This window comes from Strongylocentrotus purpuratus, unplaced genomic scaffold (assembly GCF_000002235.5).
Source record: "Strongylocentrotus purpuratus isolate Spur 01 unplaced genomic scaffold, Spur_5.0 spur5_scaffold_6, whole genome shotgun sequence".
In the NCBI taxonomy this organism is placed as follows: Eukaryota; Metazoa; Echinodermata; class Echinoidea; order Camarodonta; family Strongylocentrotidae; genus Strongylocentrotus; species Strongylocentrotus purpuratus.
Window position 1 is genome coordinate 47128025 of NW_022145612.1, and position 19546 is coordinate 47147570.

At 37.1% G+C, this 19546-nt stretch overlaps 2 protein-coding genes across 2 annotated transcripts in view; both read right to left on the reverse strand.

Annotated features, from left to right (window-relative positions):
- Positions 1 to 452: 452 nt before the first annotated feature.
- Positions 453 to 2928, reverse strand: LOC115929912 (clumping factor B-like). The gene is made up of 3 exons (XM_031000038.1): positions 2862 to 2928; positions 1367 to 1771; positions 453 to 478 (listed from the first exon to the last, which is right to left on the reverse strand). The coding sequence occupies exons 1-3, from the start codon at positions 2926 to 2928 to the stop codon at positions 453 to 455; spliced, it is 498 nt and encodes a 165-aa protein (XP_030855898.1).
- Positions 2929 to 5821: 2893 nt separating this feature from the next.
- LOC588665 (tetratricopeptide repeat protein 21B) overlaps positions 5822 to 19546 on the reverse strand; it is a 28449-nt gene continuing 14724 nt past the window's right edge. The window contains exons 20-33 of the mRNA XM_030972125.1: positions 19181 to 19364; positions 18318 to 18456; positions 17412 to 17538; positions 16609 to 16674; positions 16053 to 16266; positions 15426 to 15507; positions 14179 to 14329; positions 13177 to 13338; positions 12724 to 12787; positions 11602 to 11730; positions 10722 to 10835; positions 9439 to 9549; positions 8503 to 8623; positions 5822 to 7904 (exon numbers count right to left, since the gene is read on the reverse strand). Coding sequence (XP_030827985.1) covers positions 7759 to 7904; positions 8503 to 8623; positions 9439 to 9549; positions 10722 to 10835; positions 11602 to 11730; positions 12724 to 12787; positions 13177 to 13338; positions 14179 to 14329; positions 15426 to 15507; positions 16053 to 16266; positions 16609 to 16674; positions 17412 to 17538; positions 18318 to 18456; positions 19181 to 19364 — 1810 coding nt within the window. The 3' untranslated portion in view covers positions 5822 to 7758. The remainder of the gene's footprint in view (positions 7905 to 8502; positions 8624 to 9438; positions 9550 to 10721; positions 10836 to 11601; positions 11731 to 12723; positions 12788 to 13176; positions 13339 to 14178; positions 14330 to 15425; positions 15508 to 16052; positions 16267 to 16608; positions 16675 to 17411; positions 17539 to 18317; positions 18457 to 19180; positions 19365 to 19546) is intronic.

Genomic DNA, 19546 nt, shown 5'->3' on the forward strand with positions numbered 1-19546 from the left:
ATTCTAGACAATAATTATGATACATATACATGTTGTACACGTTAAATTGTATAATAATTTACGATTACTTCAATAATATTAGAATACATATTCAAAAACTCTAGTCTACAATAAATAATCCTCTCTATTTGATATCAAAGTAAGCCACGATAAACGAGAAAATTCGTCATAAACGTCTTGCTGCCTAATATAAGATATTGCTCAAAGCAAAGACAATAATTCAAAATCAACCTGGGTTTTTTTCAAGTCACATCAAAAGCTCACATTCTAATTTAGCATTCCTAATTGAATTTAAGATTTTGGAATCCTCAACATTTTTATGCATGGGATCCATTGGTGATTACAATAGAAATAGATATGGTGAATCGCCGAATTAAAACGAGTCTGCAGTCTCTTCCTTCGTCGATGATAAAGTTGCAACACCAAGCTCTGCATGTATCGATCCTGATATCCTAAGGCTCCGCCATCGTCATTTTCACTGTTATTAGAAGCAAAGAAAGAGAGAAAACTATTGAATGAGAAGGTCTTTTAGACATATTTGATATTACAGAGCCCTGTCTTATAAAGAGTTGCAATTGATCCATATTCAATCTCAGTCCCCTTTCTGTCATTTACATAGTTGATATCAATTATCAATAAGTTGCGATTAATCGTAACTGTTTATAAGACGGGGCCCAGATTGTTTTTTCAAAGTGTCGATGAAAAACTAAGTCATTATACACTTTGTGAGCAATAATTATTGATATTAAATTTTCATTTTCAACTGTCATTATCTGAAGTTTGGCCTACAGTATGTGCTGTTATTCTAAAAAAAGAAATGGAATTACGTTTTCTAATACAGCGTTGTGATAAAAATAGAGAAAATATCTGACATGGGTATCCTGACAGGTCTCCCAAGGAAAAAAAGAGTGAAAGTTTATCTTATCCTGGGAGGTGTAAAGAGAGTCAGAGGCGTAGCCTGGCTCCAGCCATTGAGGGAGCACTTGTTTATTTGGAGGGGTACTTGTCGTTGAATGAAATGCGAAATTGTATGGGGTGTGGAAAAGGCGCAATCATTTTTTAAACATGGCCTTTCCTCTCCTTTTTTTCTCTTCTCTCCTCCCATTTTCTCTTTATTTCCATTCCCTGCTTTACCATTCAATGGGGGAGGGGCGCTAATCCTCATGCTCCCTGTTGCTACGCCATTGAAGAGAGCCATGCCTTACATTTTTCAATGATGAAGTCTACTGACCTGTACCGCCTTGTTTGGCATAAGGGGCAGCTTTGAGTTCACCACACCCAGCGCCTTCAACTCCGTCTCCGCCGCAATCGCCACCTCCATCGCCATCACCACCATCACCACCACCACTACCATCACCTCCATCACCATCGCCTCCATCACCACCATCTCCATCGCCACCGTCACCACCGTCACCGCCATCACCACCACCGTCACCGCCAGCACCACCACCGTCACCACCATCCCCACCGCAATCACCACCACCACCACCATTGCAATCACCACCATCACACCCACAATCTTCCTCTGAACTGCTACTAGAGTCGTCGTCGCTGTCTGAACTCGAACTTCCGCATTCATTCGAGTCACTGCCGCAGCTGTCACTGTCACTATCACTATCACTATCGCTGTCACTATCACTGTCACTGTCACAATCACCGCTACCACTACCACAATCTCCGCTGTCGCTGTCACTACTCCCACTCCCACTCCCACTACTGCTACTACTGCTGTCACCCCCACATCCCCCTCCTCCACATCCCACACCTGTTGCTGCATAGTCGTAACCCAAACCCCAACCCCAGTCCCAACCCCCAGCATCACCACCACCATCGCCATCACCACCATCACCGCCATCACCATCACCACCATCGCCACCATCACCATCACCGCCATCACCACCATCACCGCCATCACCGCCATCACCACCACTACCATCACCACCGTCTCCACCACCATCACCATCTCCATCACCAGCGCATGCACCAACGCCTTTTACTTCCACGGCGGCATCGCAGAAATCGGAGTATGTCTGGCCATCAGAACCACAAACGGGCCCGCTCAGTCCTCTCGGACAACCAGCTGTGGTATTATAAAGAGGGGGGGGGGATCGAATGTGGTTATAATTATGCAGTGGCGTAGCTACGTTGGGCACGGGTCACTTTATTAGTATTTTCATCTTAACGATAGATAGATAGATAGTTTATTGGTTTCCACAATATCTCATTTTACAAAGAGTGTATCAACATATTGAAAATGATTATAATATTCATTTACATGGTCATACAATACCGGTACACACTATTCAGAATATTGTCATTGAGTATATCCAGCACAGATAATTCGTATATTTAGCACCCCCCCCCCCCCCCCGTTAAAGACCAATGAAGGGGAAAACTAAAAAAAGACTTGCCTTGAGCCTACTTAAACGCGTTGATTTCAAGATATATGAACCCCACCCCTGTCTTGGGATTAACTCCCACAGTCTATCAATACAATTCATTCCCGTGACATCCCTGTACCCACCCCACCCCTCCCCCCCCCCCCCCCCCCAGTTCCGACATTCCATCGATGAAGCAAGCAAAAGCATTGAAATTATCCATCATAGAATATTGCAACGTAGTTTTTTTGGTTCTCTACATGACATCATAGGGTTTTCAAAACTGTAAGAGAGTAATTGATTTAAAAAAACACACATGAATTTTAAGTAATTGCATTGCTGAATGCTTAATACGAGGAACAACTGACAAAGGTAAATGAACAACTGAGACAGGGGGTAATGGAGCAAATTGTCAATCTGAACTAAAAAATAGATATTAAAAAAATGTATATTTATGAAATGATGACACTTCCGAATACTCACCGGGAGCAGAGCTGATGCATAATGCTAGTGCAAGAATTGCGGCCAATGTTAGCCACATCTTATTCATCGTGATCTGTACAAAAATAGATGGTACAGAGTCACTTTATTGCCATTAATGATAGTTACCTTGACATCAATTAAAGACCTAATAACTCTTTTTGGGGTGGTAAATGCAGATGTGGTAATTTTATCAAGCTTTGCGATTAAATTGTTTACTTATCTTCCATGTAATTACATTAATGAAGTGACATATGTAAAATGTATTACATGTATCATATGTTAAGTCAGTGATGACAACACTTTATTTGATGCCAGCGGTATAATGAGTATATGTCCGACAGATATTATTTCCACAACGTATTATTTGATGCATTTACTACATATAAATGGAGTATCTCTCAAATGAACAGCTTGAACAAGATATACGCTAAACAATGAGGAAAGCATAGTATACTTACATCGTGGAGACTAAACAATTTGTAGTACCGTAGATCCTTCTTTTCTGTCAATGTATCTTTGATTTTATATTCTCTTCATTCACTCTCTCTCGAACTTCTCTTTCTCCTTGGGGCTTGAGCGATGGTTGGATTGTGATTTGTATTCTGCTGTATTCCAGTATTTATACTTTTTTGGTTAGGTATCAGTTGTCAAGGAAATCTTAGTACCACACCCCCTAGATATATTTTATGTTGGAGCAATTAGAGAATCGTCATTCTAAATATATTTCTTTCATTAAAGTTGTTTTATCTTCTCTTATAGGGTTACCCATGGGCCATGGTTTGAGCAGAATTAAAACGGTATCAGCAAACACACTGCAACGATCTGAGAAATATCCAAAGGATTTGCCCTCATTATGAATATGTTTATCTTTTGTTATATTGTTACCAGTTTTCATTTTGAAAATCTTACACGGAGTATTAGGAAACAAAGAATTGGTAGATTATAGTCCGAAGAAAGAATTGAATAATCCCAAGACGATAAAGAAATCCTCTAGACATTTTACACTATTATTGCAATCAGTTGCTTGACCATAACTTAAGGTTTGGCATCTAGAGCATTAATTAATTCCCGATTAGCGTATGTCCGTTTAAGTGATAAAACTCTTGCCGTTAAGCTGCATATTTTCATGACACGAGTTGGATTATAGAGTAATCCGCTATCAGGCGGGGGCGTTAAATGCGTTAATCCAGAATTGTCGAGTGGATTTTAAGGTTTGCGTGAGGAAGATTGTTGTAACTTGATATAATTCGATATAAACGTTCTGTACAGACATTCTGTACAAAGTGTTCGAACTTACTTTGCGACGAGCTAGTTTCTCTTTTGAATAAATGTTAATCTTATTCCTTCATGATTCCCTTTGTTTTCTAAACGAATGGGGAATTTCCATTCCAATTTGCATTGTACGTGTAGCTTATAATTTTATACCGTATTGTAGTTTGAGTATATAAAGTGACCTTTTTAAAATCGTGGTACAAGCGGATTTTGCGTCATTTGATTTCTATTTCTTTCTTATAATAATAATAATAATGATAATAATCAATATTATCATTATTATTAAGATTAAGAAAAAAATAAAGAAGAAGAAGAAGAAAAGGAAGAAGAAAAAGAAGAAGAAAAAGAAGAAGAAGAAGAACGAGAAGTAGGAGAAGAAGGAGAAGAAGGAGGAGAAGGAGATGAAGGAAAAGGAGAATAAAGAGAAGGAGAAGAAGAAGAAGAAGGATAAAATGAAAATAATAATCTTTATCCTGATAACAGAGATTGTGACTTAAGAGTACAAGCATATGCTTGGTTCAAAATAATGCAATTACCAGCCATGCATACTACTTTATTCGCACATACATTTTATTCATAATGGAGTATAAATGAATTTTTAAATCGAAAACAAAATTATGATATCCGATGGAAAAAATCCAGTATTTCTTAAATCAAAGAATGTTGTGTCATCTTATACACGTGCAGGAGTCAATCAGCTGTTGATTATGTCGACCGTTGAAAAGCTTTAATCCACATGATTCCGGGTAGGATGCGCGTTCATCAACGGCAGCTGGGTCGTGTGTCAGTGCGGATGCTCATAGACTCAATTTTTGTAGTGAAAATAATGTCATTTTCGTATAATCAAATATAATCAAATTTAATGCCCGAGTCTGTGTTAAGTACCTTGAAACAAATTTTTTGATTCACCTGTTACGAATTATTGTATTTTTATAGTCAGAATGCGAATTGCATACATAACGTGTTATTAGGTAATACAAGCCAGAATGTTTGTCCTGCCCTGCATCAATTAATGTATGAAATTCACCCTTTTGTGCTTGTTTTTTTCATTTCCAGGCCTAAAAGAGTTATTTTATCACTAAAAAATAAATAAGCCATCAAGGGCTTGAAATTGATATGAATTCACTAAACTTAAAACTAATCAGACTTCTGTAAAGTAGAAAATGGTACTGACATCATGAACATTTAATCAATGATAGCCCGACATGACAATGACAAATCTATGCAAGAGGAATTACCTCCATGAGGATGCTTCAAAGAAATGAATCAAAATTGTCATCTAAAGAGGAACTTCCAAACATTTGAATAAATGTTCATCATTAAAGTTTTTTAACGTGGCAATGTTCCTATTTCCTGCTATAACAATTTTGTTTCTAAAACTGTAAACAATGAAGAAAACACAATACGACTCTCCGTCTCTTCCCTCTCTCTTAATTCATCTTCCCTCTCCTTCTTTATTTCTTCTCTTTCTCTTTCTCGATTTGTACCCTCTCTATTATCTTCTCTGGAGAGCTTTGTTCTCTATCGCCTCTCTCTCTTTCTTGATTCTTCTATCCATCCCCCTCTCTCTCTGACATTATGATGAAGCCCAGATCTTTCTGTCTTCACTTATGCTTCCCATAAGACCCGGAATAAATGAAAATATCATTTTCAAAATGTAACTGAACAGGAATAGCAAATGACTCGTATTTAAATATCTATATATACAATTTATTTCACTATACAATATATCTTTGCAATTAATTATAATCTTAGTATTGAAAAGAAAAAGTCTTCAATTGATTAGAATTGTCAACAATTCAAGGTGAAAGAAGCGAATATAACACACAGATTATTTATCATACACTAATATACACTTTAAAAAAAAATTGATTGACTTATTTAGAAAGAAGTTCTGAACATACATCAAAATAAGTGAAAATCACCTAAAGTTGTGACAAATGATTCATATATCCAGCATAGATATATGAAAATTCATGCCCACTCTTGATTCCCAATCTTGAAAACTGTACTCTTTTACTGATCATCAGCTGTATGGTTAAGATGGTTGCAGGATAGGAAAATAAAAAAGATATATTTTCTACCTCTGAAAACAATTTAAGTGCCTTTAACAAAAAGAATGCCTCAATTAAAGAGGGTATTTGAATTACATGATCACACATAACATGCAAACTTGAGGCAACACTAAAACAAATTATAAAATGGCATATTTTGTAAGCATTTAGGTAAACAAGATTCATTCATACACTTTTTCTGATGTAAAAAAATCTGTGTCCGTTAGCATACATGGTCTTAAGGTGGATCTACCCCCTGATTATTGCTTACGTACTAGACCTAATTAATTTTCATTCAATATTATTCTAGAACTTGGTCTAAGCTTGTACACTGGACCTAGACTTCACCAAATTGTCAGTCCTGCCACAAATGTAGGCTTATGCATGAAATCATCTATTGTTCATAATCTTGTTCATAGTAAAAGCTCATATGTCACATCTCGATCAAACCTTATCCAAAATATCTTTGCAAAATATATCAAGCTCTTATATGAGAAGTGATCTTGGTCTAGGCCCTTGTACTAGAAATATCTATGGTCTACAATGACCTCGAAGCTGATGAACAATTTTGGTAGGCCCTCAAAAAAAAATTATGACAGATTTCTTTGATTTTAGATGATGAATAGGAAGATACCAGCACTACAATGCTGCTGTGGATCTTTTTCCTCCCCAAGTGAAATATTAAACATATGTGAGAAAGTAAATTCTTACAATGGCAGCCTGCACTACTCGTGTAAGTACTGTGTGTACTACAGTCTACACACACACATGCTGTCTCCAAGAGAAGTGCCTAGATTGATGTGCAGGGAGCCATTGGGGTGGAAGGATCCTACAGTTCACAGGAAATCATGGACAGTGAGAATACCAAACGATCTCGTACATATATTTTGTTATACAAGGAGAACAACATGAGACTATATTTAACATGTTTCTTTCAAATTTTTCTTTTTGCTACCAAAAATGTACATGAGCCTTAGAAGACAAGTTACCCTTGCCCCAAATCTACCCGATAGTTATAAGTTGTTACACGCTCCCTTGTTCTTAGTCCAAATGCTTGGACCTATTCTTCTTCAGAATCTCCTTGAAAGATAAAGCTTGTCTCAAACGTGGGATAATCTCAAACAAAATTTAGTCTTGGTCCAACGCTAAGCCCTTATACTGGACCTAGCCTTGTCTAGAATGTCCTTGAAAATCAAAGCTCGTATATGAGACCTGGTCTTGGTCCAGATCTTAAGCCCTTATACTGGACCTAGCCTTGTCTAGAATGTCCTTGAAAATCAAAGCTCCCATATGAGACCCAGTCTTGTTCCAGATCTTAAGCCCTTATACTGGACCTAGCCTTGTCTAGAATTTCCTTGAAAATCAAAGCTCCCATATGAGACCCAGTCTTGGTCCAGATCTTAAGCCTTTATACTGGACCTAGCCTTGTCTAGAATGTCCTTAGAAAATAAAAGCTCCCATATGAGACCCAGTCTTGGTCCAGATCTTAAGCCCTTATACTGGACCTAGCCTTGTCCAGAATGTCCTTGAAAATAAAAGCTCCCATATGAGACCTGGTCTTAGACCAGATATTAAGCCCTTATACTGGCCCTAGCCTTGTCTAGAATGTCCTTGCGCATCCTAGGGTAGTCCGGATGAACAGCCAGCACCTTGTGACAGATGTCAATGGCATCCACAAAGCGCTTGGCTTTCATGTAGTTGAATGCCAGCTTGTAACCTGGAAATGACAAACAGACAATATAGAAATATCAAACAGACAATACAGAAAATGACAAATAGACAATATAGAGAATGACAAACAGACAATATAGAAAATGACAAACAGACAATATAGAAAATGAAATACAGTGGGCATTGGAACAATCTTAGACATTGGAAGGGATGTAGCTATCCTTTTTTGTCTTCTTACTCCGGGTACTACTCTGAAAATAACCATATCTGGCTTTAAATTATGCACATTGCACAAGGTAACAATAGATGGGTATAACACATAGATACCGGTCTTTTGGAATGAGCAGGCTATAATTTAGTTGAAATCCTCATAAAAGGAGGTTCCTTTGGAATCGAACTCCATAAAGCAATAGAAATATCCTGTCTTCTCTTTCTGTATTTCATTGTTTTGACAATCTACTTATACAGAGGTTATTGAATGGTCCCACTGCCTTTGTAAAGCAATTTGCCTGTCATACACAGGTTTAATTGTACAGGTCATGAATTTAACTGACCACACAGAAAGGAAATAAGAGATTGGTGACCCTCGCAACAGTGGCATGTAATATTTGAAGTAAAGAGAATCTAGCATCATATGTACCTACCTATATTAGGGTTATTCTGGTTTCCAAACTTCCAAGCTTTCTCATAGCTGTTCGCTGCATCTTGGTAGGACTGCTCTTTCTCCATGATGAAACCAAGATACTCATAAGCCTTGCAGCAAGACTACATTGCATAAAAATGAGTGGAAGGATTTAGCAACATAACAATAGTAGGCATACATATCACAAATAATGATAATAAAAATGTGTATGAAGTAGTTTGAACTTACACTTTTGTTGTGGAAAGTGATTATTCAAAGATTTAAACAACATTCAAATAAAGATTGTGATTTTTAAACAATAAACTCATTATATGTGTTTATGACACTTCAGTTCATAGGTTTGTGTGAGTTTACGGTATGACTCACTCTATAATTCAATTCCTAACAAGAGGAAATGACGTGCATTCTAAACCATTTCCGCAGATAAATCAAATAAAATAGTAAACTAAAATTATCATAAGTAACCCTTCCAAGAACAAATAAGGAATTGAAAAGAGAGGCATAAGCTCAAAGACAAAGACCAGTTATGGTCATGCGGTTGCATTGTGAAAGAAACGTTGTGGAAACGATCAGAAAAGGTTGATCATCTAGCATCTAGCATCTGCAAGGTTCTGGAATCATCAAAATGATAAGAAATTTGGCCCAGTAAGATGTATATGGGACTACGCACAAGTGCGCAACACGTGCGTTTATCTCTCACAGGCCAATAGATAAACTAATTTAACAAATATATCAATTAGTAGGCCGTTTCCTGCAAATTTTTTATCATCATGTATTAGTCAAAACATATTCTTTCAAATGATTGGTAATAAGAGCTTCCATTTCATTTTTTGAAATTGGGGCGTTTCCAATACTGGTCTTTACCTTTAACGAAGGGGGGAAAGAATGTATTATAATAATAACAAGTGAATTGAAGAATGATGTTTCCATAAATTACCATGTTGTGTTTGAGGCATTTCTTGAGCAGTTCATTAGCCATGTCAAACTTGCCAGAGTTGATGTAGACATCACCGAGTAGAAGCCAGCTCTTCTCAAACTCCTCGGAATCCTGTTAAAGGTGAGGAACATAGACGGTACATAAATATCCAAACCACAAACTTTATGATTCTGAGTTTAAAAGCATCTACCTCTAATGCATATTACATATTAGAAGGAAAAAAATCAGTGGAAATCTTACATAGCCAGCGGGAGCAGTTCAGCCTTTTTTTTTATAAACATACCAATATCAACGTTTCCGTAAAAGATCGAAACCGGTGGCAGCCTCTTATGTAAAAAAGGCTCTGATTTTTAGTCGGCCCTCCTTCCCTTTCAATTTCATGTTTTTTTAATGTATTGTATTGAGCAAATAGATCGATATGTATATTAATATGTGAATATGTAAAAATGTACCATCATTTTAAATACGAAAAATTGAAAGAAGAAAAATAAATAAATTGAATCGAAAACCATGCCAAAACATGATGAAACCTCCACATATTGGTTTGTATCAACCAAGTTACAGTTCTCAAGCTATTTCCTTTATCTAGATATAATTTGTAGACCCATATATTGAATATTTGAACTCTTAATAGTCATACATCTCATGTGGGTCAGAGTAGTGTAATATTTCATGAGGCATTCACTATTTTTCAACATATCTTCCAGAAGTTATGATCAGTAAATATATCAATATTGGCCTAGACATCCATTTCGTTGATGTCGCTTTTTGAAACTTCTCATCTTAACCATTTGACTACTGAATTCAATGCTTCAAATATGCTTAAAGGTAAAGACCAGTATTGGAAACTCCCCAATTTCAAAAAATGAAATGGAAGCTCTTATTACCAATCATGTGAAAGAATATGTTTTTACTAATACATGATGATAACAAATTTGCCGGGAAACCGCCTACTAATTGATATATTTGGTAAATTAGTTTATCTATTGGTGTGTGAGAGATAAACGCACGTGTCGGGCACATGTGCGTAGTCCCATATACATCTTTCTGTGTACAGTTCTTGTAACTTTACGAAGACTGGGCCAAATTTCTTATCATTTTGATGATTCCAGAACCTTGCAGTACACACCAATACTATATGCTAGATGATCAACCTTTTCTGATCGATTCCACAACGTTTCTTTCACAATGCATGACGATCTGGTCTTTATCTTTAATACAGGGAACACCCAGTTCCAGTAGTTACAGGGTTAATATGATAGTGACATGACTAATGCACTCACCACAGGGTTCCATTCCATCTTGGCGATACGCTTGAGTTGGTTTCTAGCTCTCGGTGTTTGCTTGAGCATCATGTAAGCAGTAGCTACACCTAGTAGAGCTGGAACATTCTCCCTCTACAAAAATGAAAAAGAGATCAAATGATATAGATCATCCAAAAGTTGTTATCAAAACAGTTTGATTTAAAGGCAGGGTGCCAACATCGCTACCACTGCTGGAATGCATTTCTGATTGCGCCATCTTTTGGTGAAGGCGTACATAGAGCGATTCACGTTCCTGTACCCAAGTACCATCACGTCATGCAGTTGGTGATGCATTGTGGGACATGACTGTCGACACATCGGGACTTTGTGAGCAGCAGATGGCAGTATACATAAATCTGAAGTAGTGTCAGAAGAATATCCTGCCTTTAAGAAGAAACTGAGCAATTTAACTACCTTATGGTATGCACAAATTCATCATGATCGATAAATAAAACGATATCTTTACTCCTAAACAGCTGTGAAATAATTTGGCTATGAACATAGTCATATGCAGAGGAGAAGTGTACATGGTATAAGGCCACTAATGCAGAGATTGCACGAGTCACACAAATGTGGAAATACTGTAAAATACTATTATTTTATAAAAATGTTCAACCTACTACATGTGTTTATAATTCATTGTGTAGAGATTCAACAAGAATGTAGTATAAAGGAGAAGGGGGGGGGGGGGGGAGTCAAATGACAGATTTAAAATACAAAAACTGGAGAAACATATCATCTTAAAACATGGCATATGACAGAAAAACAAAGTAGCTACACATTGACTACATTTTCTTCAACTGGGTCAATATGCAGTCAACTAGAAAAATCGCATTAAACTTGGGTCACTTGTGCCTACCTCGGAATTGGAGACCAGCTCCATGAATGCTGACAGAGCCTTCTCGATATTAGCCTTAGACTTGGTTGCCATGAGAACGTAGATCTCCTGGATGAGATGAGTATCACTTCCTTCACTTGGTTTCAATTCCTGTATTTCATAAAGAGAAGGATTTACTTTACATTCTATATTTTATAAGCTACTATCCTAAAGACCCTATCCGATGAAAATACAACTTTATATCAATGGTAAACTGAATGAACGTAGAATACCAATATAAAGGAATAAAATATATTTTCCCTTTCAGTATTGCACAAAATCTAATTAAAACCTCATTTTCTACACCCTTTCACATTACAGGTCAACAGGGGTCATATATGCCACATTTAGGGTAACAACATAACACATAGACCCGGTCGGCTCACCTATATAGCCGAGGCAATAAGCCATGCTTAATTTATGCAAAGACAATGTGAATATGCCTACTCCATCTAAGATGGTGTCATCAAGTTGATAGTTGGTTTTTACGTGGACAACCCCTGCTACCTTGTTTGGCGTTCAACAATAAGGGATAGAGCAATGTCGATCTGGCGCTGCTCAGTGGCTGCCGGGCTCACGATCAATTGAGCAAAAAGACTTTCCATTTTCGGTTTAACTTAATAAAAGTTGGAGTGGACTTTAAAAGATTATTATTATTATTATTATTATTATTTTCAAAGCTTTAAATTTTTTAAGTTTTCTGAGAATTGTTACTCCTCTGACAGACACTAAAATAGCATATAACATATTGATATTATTCTAATCTATGGCTTGTAAGCTTTCGATCGATATATAATTCATCTATTTCATTTTTCAATTCCGACAGGGTTTTTTAAAGGTTCATGTCATGGACTTGCTAATCAGATTTCTTGAAAAAGTTTTGAAAGCTTTAAGAAGTAAAACATAAAACTTACAGAAAGAGATATGAAAGAATTGTAAAGAAAGATAAACACAGACTTTTGTATATCTGGGCCCCGTCTTACAAAGAGTAATGTTTGATCCAAATCAATCACAGGTCCTCCAATCAATCGCAAGTTTGCAATCTCCTATCTCTTATGTACATTGATAACAACTCTTAGTAAGACGAGGCCCTGACCTACTTACCTTGATAAGTTTTTCTGCCGTCTTTGCTGCTACTTGTTCAGAGTCTGCTTTCTCGTTTATAGATCTGAAGAGAGCAGAAGAATGAAATAAAACGATCATAATTTATATATATTGTTCCCTTTATAAAACAAGAACAAATTTCAATAGAGGTAGCACAAGTGAGCCTGTATATTTCATGCACAAGAACAGAATAATATTTTGTATTGTATATTCCATAGATCACACATCTGGCAAGATATATCTAGCAGTGTCCTTTTCTCCAAGAACATATTACAGAAAATTGAGTCACAGTAGCTCCATGTACATGTGCATAATGGGAATATGTAATGTGCAATATGTACACTGAGGGGGTGCTGTGCAATGCCATAAGAGAAACAGACTTAATCAAGGACATCTTTTAAAAAAATCAAAACAATAATTTTTTGGAAAAATCTTTTCCTAGGGTATACTCACGCTTGATCAAGGTCTCCGCTCTCAAAAGTTTCTCCTCCGATGGTTTCATTGTCAGGATTGATACAGATCTCTATCATGTTAGAGATGGCCTTCTGTCCCCAGTCACTGTCTTTCCGCGCCATGTTGAAGTGCTTCAGGGCCAGGTTCGGATTACCAATGTACCTGGACAGGTCAAATGAAACATAAGAATTTGAAGTAATCTTGGCATCATCGCGTTGCGAATTTATCCGTGCCAGCGAAATAAAACATATAAATTTGAAGCTAGCACATTACAAATTTACATATTATGGTCAAGATAATATAAAAAAGGGTATGGTAAATATCTTAAGCAGAATAAGTTATATTATGGAAGTGATTTCTTCATTGATCACCACCATGTACATGATCAAGAACCTGGACTTTGTCTTATAAAGAGTTGGGATTGATCTGAATCGATCACTACTAAACTAAGATTTGACATCAATTGCAACATCTACCATACGAAATAGGACACCATACATTCACAAGTGATGGGATGACTTCCAATTGATTCCTCCCCCAAAAAACACTTTTAAAGACCAAGAACTCTAATGGCTATAATGGCCCTTACCCAGCAAAATGAAGGTCACGGTGACAGATTTTGATATCAGATACCCCCCCCCCCCCCAACCCCAGATTTTTTTGTTTAAAGACGAGCTTTTGGATATTGCCAAGAAGGAAATGGTGGTGCTTCACCTCTTAATCAAATATTTGTCAAATCAAAAATTGGGGGTCATCATGGATTTTGGAAACTCATTTCCTAACAGGCCACAGGCAGTGTCCAGCCCTCTCTAGTATTAGGGACATTTAGATTTGCACGAAGAGAACGTGGACTGCTACATGTGACATCCTTCTAAGGCAATGTGAGGTCCTTTTAAGGCACTGCCGGGCACTGCCAGTACCTTAAAAGGATGTCACACATTGCCGTCCATGGTCTTGTTGCGCAAATCTAAAAGCCCTTAATGTTAACGGCTATGACCTTACCATTCTTGGAGTCCCTTGCAGTAGTTGAAGCCAGGGTCCAGGGGAGCTCGAGGTGAGGCTTTCTGCGCTTGGTCCAAGAAGTGGGATACTTCCTCTAGTCTGCCTGCTCTTCTCATCAAATCAACCAGTCTGGCCAAGGCTTCATAGTGGTCTGAAGGAAGGAGAGGATAAAAAAATCCCGGGAGTTGAATTTTTGGAATCCTACAGTGCAATTCATCAGCTGTCTTAGAATCTTACTTCACCGTATATCTCTATGTATAAGACGCACTTTTTTTCCGCCGTAATAATTCGAAAGTCGGGGTTGCATCTTATAGACAAGTACAGGATATTTTGAGTCCCCAAAATGCTACTTTTTAGTGGATTTCGTCCATCTCTGTGTCTCAACATAAATAACATAATGCGACTAAAGAATACCATCTACTATTTGAAGTTAACCTACGTTCCTAATTTGAAGGGAAGAGAGTTTTTTTTTTTTTTTTTTGTCTTTAAATATAGGGGTGCGTCATATACACAGTTGCGTCTGATACACAGATATTTACAGTAATAAACATATGTTCGTTTAATGCATGAGGAGTACCCCAAGGCTAAAACTTTGGTCCACTTTTTTTTTTTTTTGGGGGGGGGGGGTCAAAGATAATGATAGCAGGGTACCTTTTTTTATGTTGCTGTTATGTTTACTACTTCTTTAGTCAACTATGGCAGAAGAAACAAAAGCAAAATCCCTTGTGGAAACCTAGATTACATATTGTTTTCCTTTGTATTTTGTTATTATTGATGGCAGAACACGTTCATATACGGCCCTCACAGTAATAAACGCTTTAAGAGATAAAAGTAAACTGATGTTTCAATGATCACAGAATATCGAGAGTTCAACCGCTTACTGATATCAATAATACTTGCAATATTATGATGCAAAGGCCTCAGAGGCAATGTGTCCACTACAAGTTACCAATCCTAGCTTCTTACAATCTTGTTACTACAGTAATAGCCCGGTTTACTAACATATTCATATTCTATGCATATTGTGCAAAGAAAGGTTGTGTTGACAATCTGTAAGCTTGCCTGAGGCCTGTCCAACATAGCAACATATATTGTATGCCGACTGGATTTCAAGTATTGTAGTTCACTCATTAGTAACAGGTTAATGGCAAACATCGTCACTAGAGACCAAGGAAAGAAACATTTATAAATCTGAATATGCTAGTAATCCAGTCTATTGTGAGGGGATTTATGAGTCAGATTCTTACCAGGGGATCTCTCCAATAACTGCTGGAAATGGAACATGGCTTGGTCATACTCTCCTTTCCTGAACATCAGATCCGCCATCATCTGAACAAAAAATAATTAGCATTTTATCAATAGTCTCATAACATTTAAAACATTCTTGCTGCTAAAACTATAGACTTAAATTTAAGTATCATGCACTTTTTAACCACATGTGTTTGGCTTCTACAGCCAAGACTGCTCCTTAAACAAAGATAAATACAGGTACAATAATTTCTTGAACAGAAATTATTATTTTTGTATCTCTCTGAGCTTAGCAAGTAAAGAAGTTTTTTGGAAATATGAAGGCATAATTTTCACTCTGACATTGTTAAAAGTAACATGTAAATTTCTGATCATCTTTAATATTTTTTGAAACTCGCGAAGCAAATTATAATATTAACTTTGCATTTATCACTATCATCCCCATCATGACCTTCATCCCTATTCTACCAAAAATATCATTGACATCCCTTCAGAAGACAGAATCAATAGTCATAGCCATTGCCAATAAATCCATCTGCAATCTCAACAAATAAGCACTGATCACAATCTTATCCCCCCCCCCCCCAACAAAAATAAGAATATCAAAATAAAGCACATCCACTTACCACAAGAGCCGAGTCATTATCATTGTCTATCTGAAGCAGCTGGACCAGCTGATGTTGGCACGAGTCCAACTCCGACTTTGCCAGGTAAAGTCTGGCTAGTTCTAGCATCACCTTGGTGTCTTGACTGGAGTACACCAAGGCTTCCTTGTAAAACTTGATGGCCTTGTCAAAGGCTCGCTGAGTGCTACACTGCTCTGCCATTTGGGAACAGATGCTGAATACAGATTCAAAGAGATATTAAGAGAATCATGACTACAACATAGGCATAAATCTGAATGGTAAAGTTTTACAAGTTCTAGCATAACCTTGGTGTCCTGACTGGAGAACACTTATGAAAGAATTTATAAAGTTTTGAAAATGATCATGATTTTGATTTTCTTTCTACTTGTAAATGCCCATGGGGGTTTATATGACAGTCTTCATTTCTGAATTACAATGAAATGTCAATCCAATGATCAATATTTGAAAGATATGTTGCAATAGAACACAATATGTTTGGTATTGACTAACTGAATTCATGTTTATTTAGTACCATGTCTGAAGTGCTTATCCTTACCTTGTGGCCAATGTCTTCTGAGCTGTCACAGCATCAGGTTGTTCAACTTGTACTCTCTTGAGAACCCTACAGAAAAAACAAAATAGGAATATGTAACAGACAACAATATGGATATGTAATAGCAGAATGAAAAGACAGCTGTTACATCAATATTGTCTTTGGCCTTGTCCTAAATGCTATTACAAGCATGGAGAGCAGAGCTCTGTTAAAATTCTGTCATTATTATCAAACCCCTAAAATCTTCGTCCTCTAACATGCCTCGTAATCAACTGGAAAAATATAATAATTTATTTCTTATATTAGAACTTGAGATCGGTATCAGACTTAGGTAAGATCAAGATCAATTTGTACTAGTCACAACTCTTTACAAGATGGGGCTAATTTTGCAGATAAAAAGAGTGACTGTTATTGGAAATGGGAAACTGTCAGAGGAGGATGGTCCAAGAGAAAGTTGTCCAAGAACCATACTCATCATCATCTTCATCACCATCATCATCATTATCATCCTTATCCTCATTATCATCCTAATCATCATCTTTATCATCATCATCATCATCATCATCACTATTCTCAACCTCATCATCATCATCATCATCGCCATCATCATCATCATCATCATCATCATCATCATCATCATTAAAATCATCATCATCATCATCATCACAATCATCCTCCTCCTCATCATCATCATCCTCATCATCATCATCATCATCATCTCCTCATCCTCCTCATCATCATCATCATCATCATTATCATCATCATTATCATCATCATCATTATCATCATGCTATAGCATGCTTTACCTTGCTTGCATGTCCCTTGCCTTGGTGAGAGCTAGCATGGAATCCTCTAACTTGTTTCCTTTCCTATGAACCTTAGCCAGTAAGACTAGTAGCTTAGCATCATCCATCAACACCGTCAGCTCATTTGCTGCTCAAAGATGAAGAAAATAATAATAATAATACTAGTGGGTTCTTGTATAGCGCTTATGTCAGTCAGATTTGACCCTCCTGGCGCTCCCGATTATTATCCTGGCTTTAGCACGGCTGCCATACGGCGCTCTTGCATTTCAAGGAATAAATTCCTACCAGGTACCCATTTACTTCACCTTGGTGGAGTGTGGCAAATGTAGATCAATGTCTGGCCAAAGGACATTAGTGTGGCAGCGGGACTCGAACCGCGGACCTTGTGATCGACAGTCCGGCGACGTATCCACTCGACTACAACACCTCTACAATAGAACATATTTATATCTGGCATCACTGGTACTTTGGAGGGGGGGGGGGGGGGGGGGGGAGGAAGGAGTAAACTTAATCACTATAACCAATGGCCCTCTCCTCCCAGTATTACTTTCAGTAGCTGTTAACACCAAAGTCAACATGTTTGAACTCATGCTATGGATATTCGACAGGAAAAAAGAAATATGCAACTTAAAACACCCTTGCTAAATGATAAGTCATATATTCAAGATATCAAAATGAAGCATCATACCAAAAAGTATTCTTAATATGGTAGTCTTATTTTGCCTTTAACTGACAATGCTTTTTTTTTCTCCAAATTTTAGACAGTAAGGGTTAATGTTGTGATTAAGTTTCGGGTGAGGATAAGATGTAGTATTTTGTCCATGGTTGCATCACAGGAACAAATTTGATAAGGAGGCAAAATTGTCACCGCAGCATGTGTTGCAGATCCGTCTTGTTATGACTTACATTGTTCATGTTCTAGAGCGATCCTAAGTGTCTTCTCAGCCTTCTCATAATGTCTCAGCTTGAGCAACAGCTCACCCAGGTCATGCCTCAAGAAGGATTGACCTCCTGTCTTTAGGGCTGCCTCGTAGTAATTGATTGCCTAATAAAAAGAATAGAACAGATAAATCTTCACTGTCAGTCTGGTGTGTCAATACCTGCTCCATGTGCTGGTAAACAGATTATTCATTTGTGAATCAGATATAATAATAAAATAATAATAACAACATTTATAATGTGCACATATCCACCCCAAGAGATGCTCAAGGCGCCTAATAAGGTAAGTACATTGAACGAAAATAATTTAACATAATTAAATATAATTCAACAACGTTAATATGAATCCACATAACACTTTGCAACTGTCTTAGCAGACTAGAAATATGAGAGGGCAACTTTTCCAATGTGACAATCATAAATATTCATATTATGCGTTGTGGCCACTTGATCAAAAGCTTCTTAGAGACTGTTCTGTTGACAGATATTTAAGCAAAGTCATTGTTTTATCGAACATGATAATTAGCCACAAAATGTTGGATGGATGAAGTTATAACAAATTTATAATTGGGTCTAACCCTTAAGCTGTGTATCACCAGGTTAATTTCTATGGCATACACAAACCTAACCATCCTATAGATGAACACCAAAATAAATAAGAATCAAACAAAAAAGTTACTTCCAGTATTTAATTTATAATTTGCTTTCATGTCTATGATACTGGATGAACTACAATCTTCAAAAATCATTCAGTATTGGACAAAACCCTCAAAAACCTTACTCAAAATTGAAAGCCTAGGAGGCTAAGAAATTCAAACATGTATTCTTACCCTTCCATACTGATGTGTCTTGACCATTGCTTGACCGATCTTGCTGGCCAGAGCACTGTCTCTAGGGTTCTTCTTGAGTGCTTTCTCATAGATTTCAATGGCCTTCTCAGGCTCCTGGATGCACATGTATGCATCACCCAGCAACAGGGCTGTCTGAGAGCTGGGATACTTCTCTGCCAACTCTCTGCCAATTAATCATAAATTTCCACTAAATTAGATCAAAGTTATCAAAAGTTATCAAACATATATCCTAGTACATAGATAACTATATCTATGTAATTATCTTGGCTAGTATCAAGAACAAAGAATCGAAACAATATCAATTTTATATATGGAAAAGACTGAATCAGAGTTATAAGACTTAAA

Coding starts and splice junctions, on each gene's coding strand:
- LOC115929912 (XM_031000038.1), bottom strand. CDS start 2,928: ATGAATAAGATGTGGCTAACATTGGCCGCAATTCTTGCACTAGCATTA. Junction 1,772..2,861: donor ATGCATCAGCTCTGCTCCCG/GTGAGTATTCGG, acceptor ACGACTATGCAG/CAACAGGTGTGGGATGTGGA. Junction 479..1,366: donor TGGTGGTGATGGAGGCGATG/GTGATGGAGGTG, acceptor TTCTAATAACAG/TGAAAATGACGATGGCGGAG.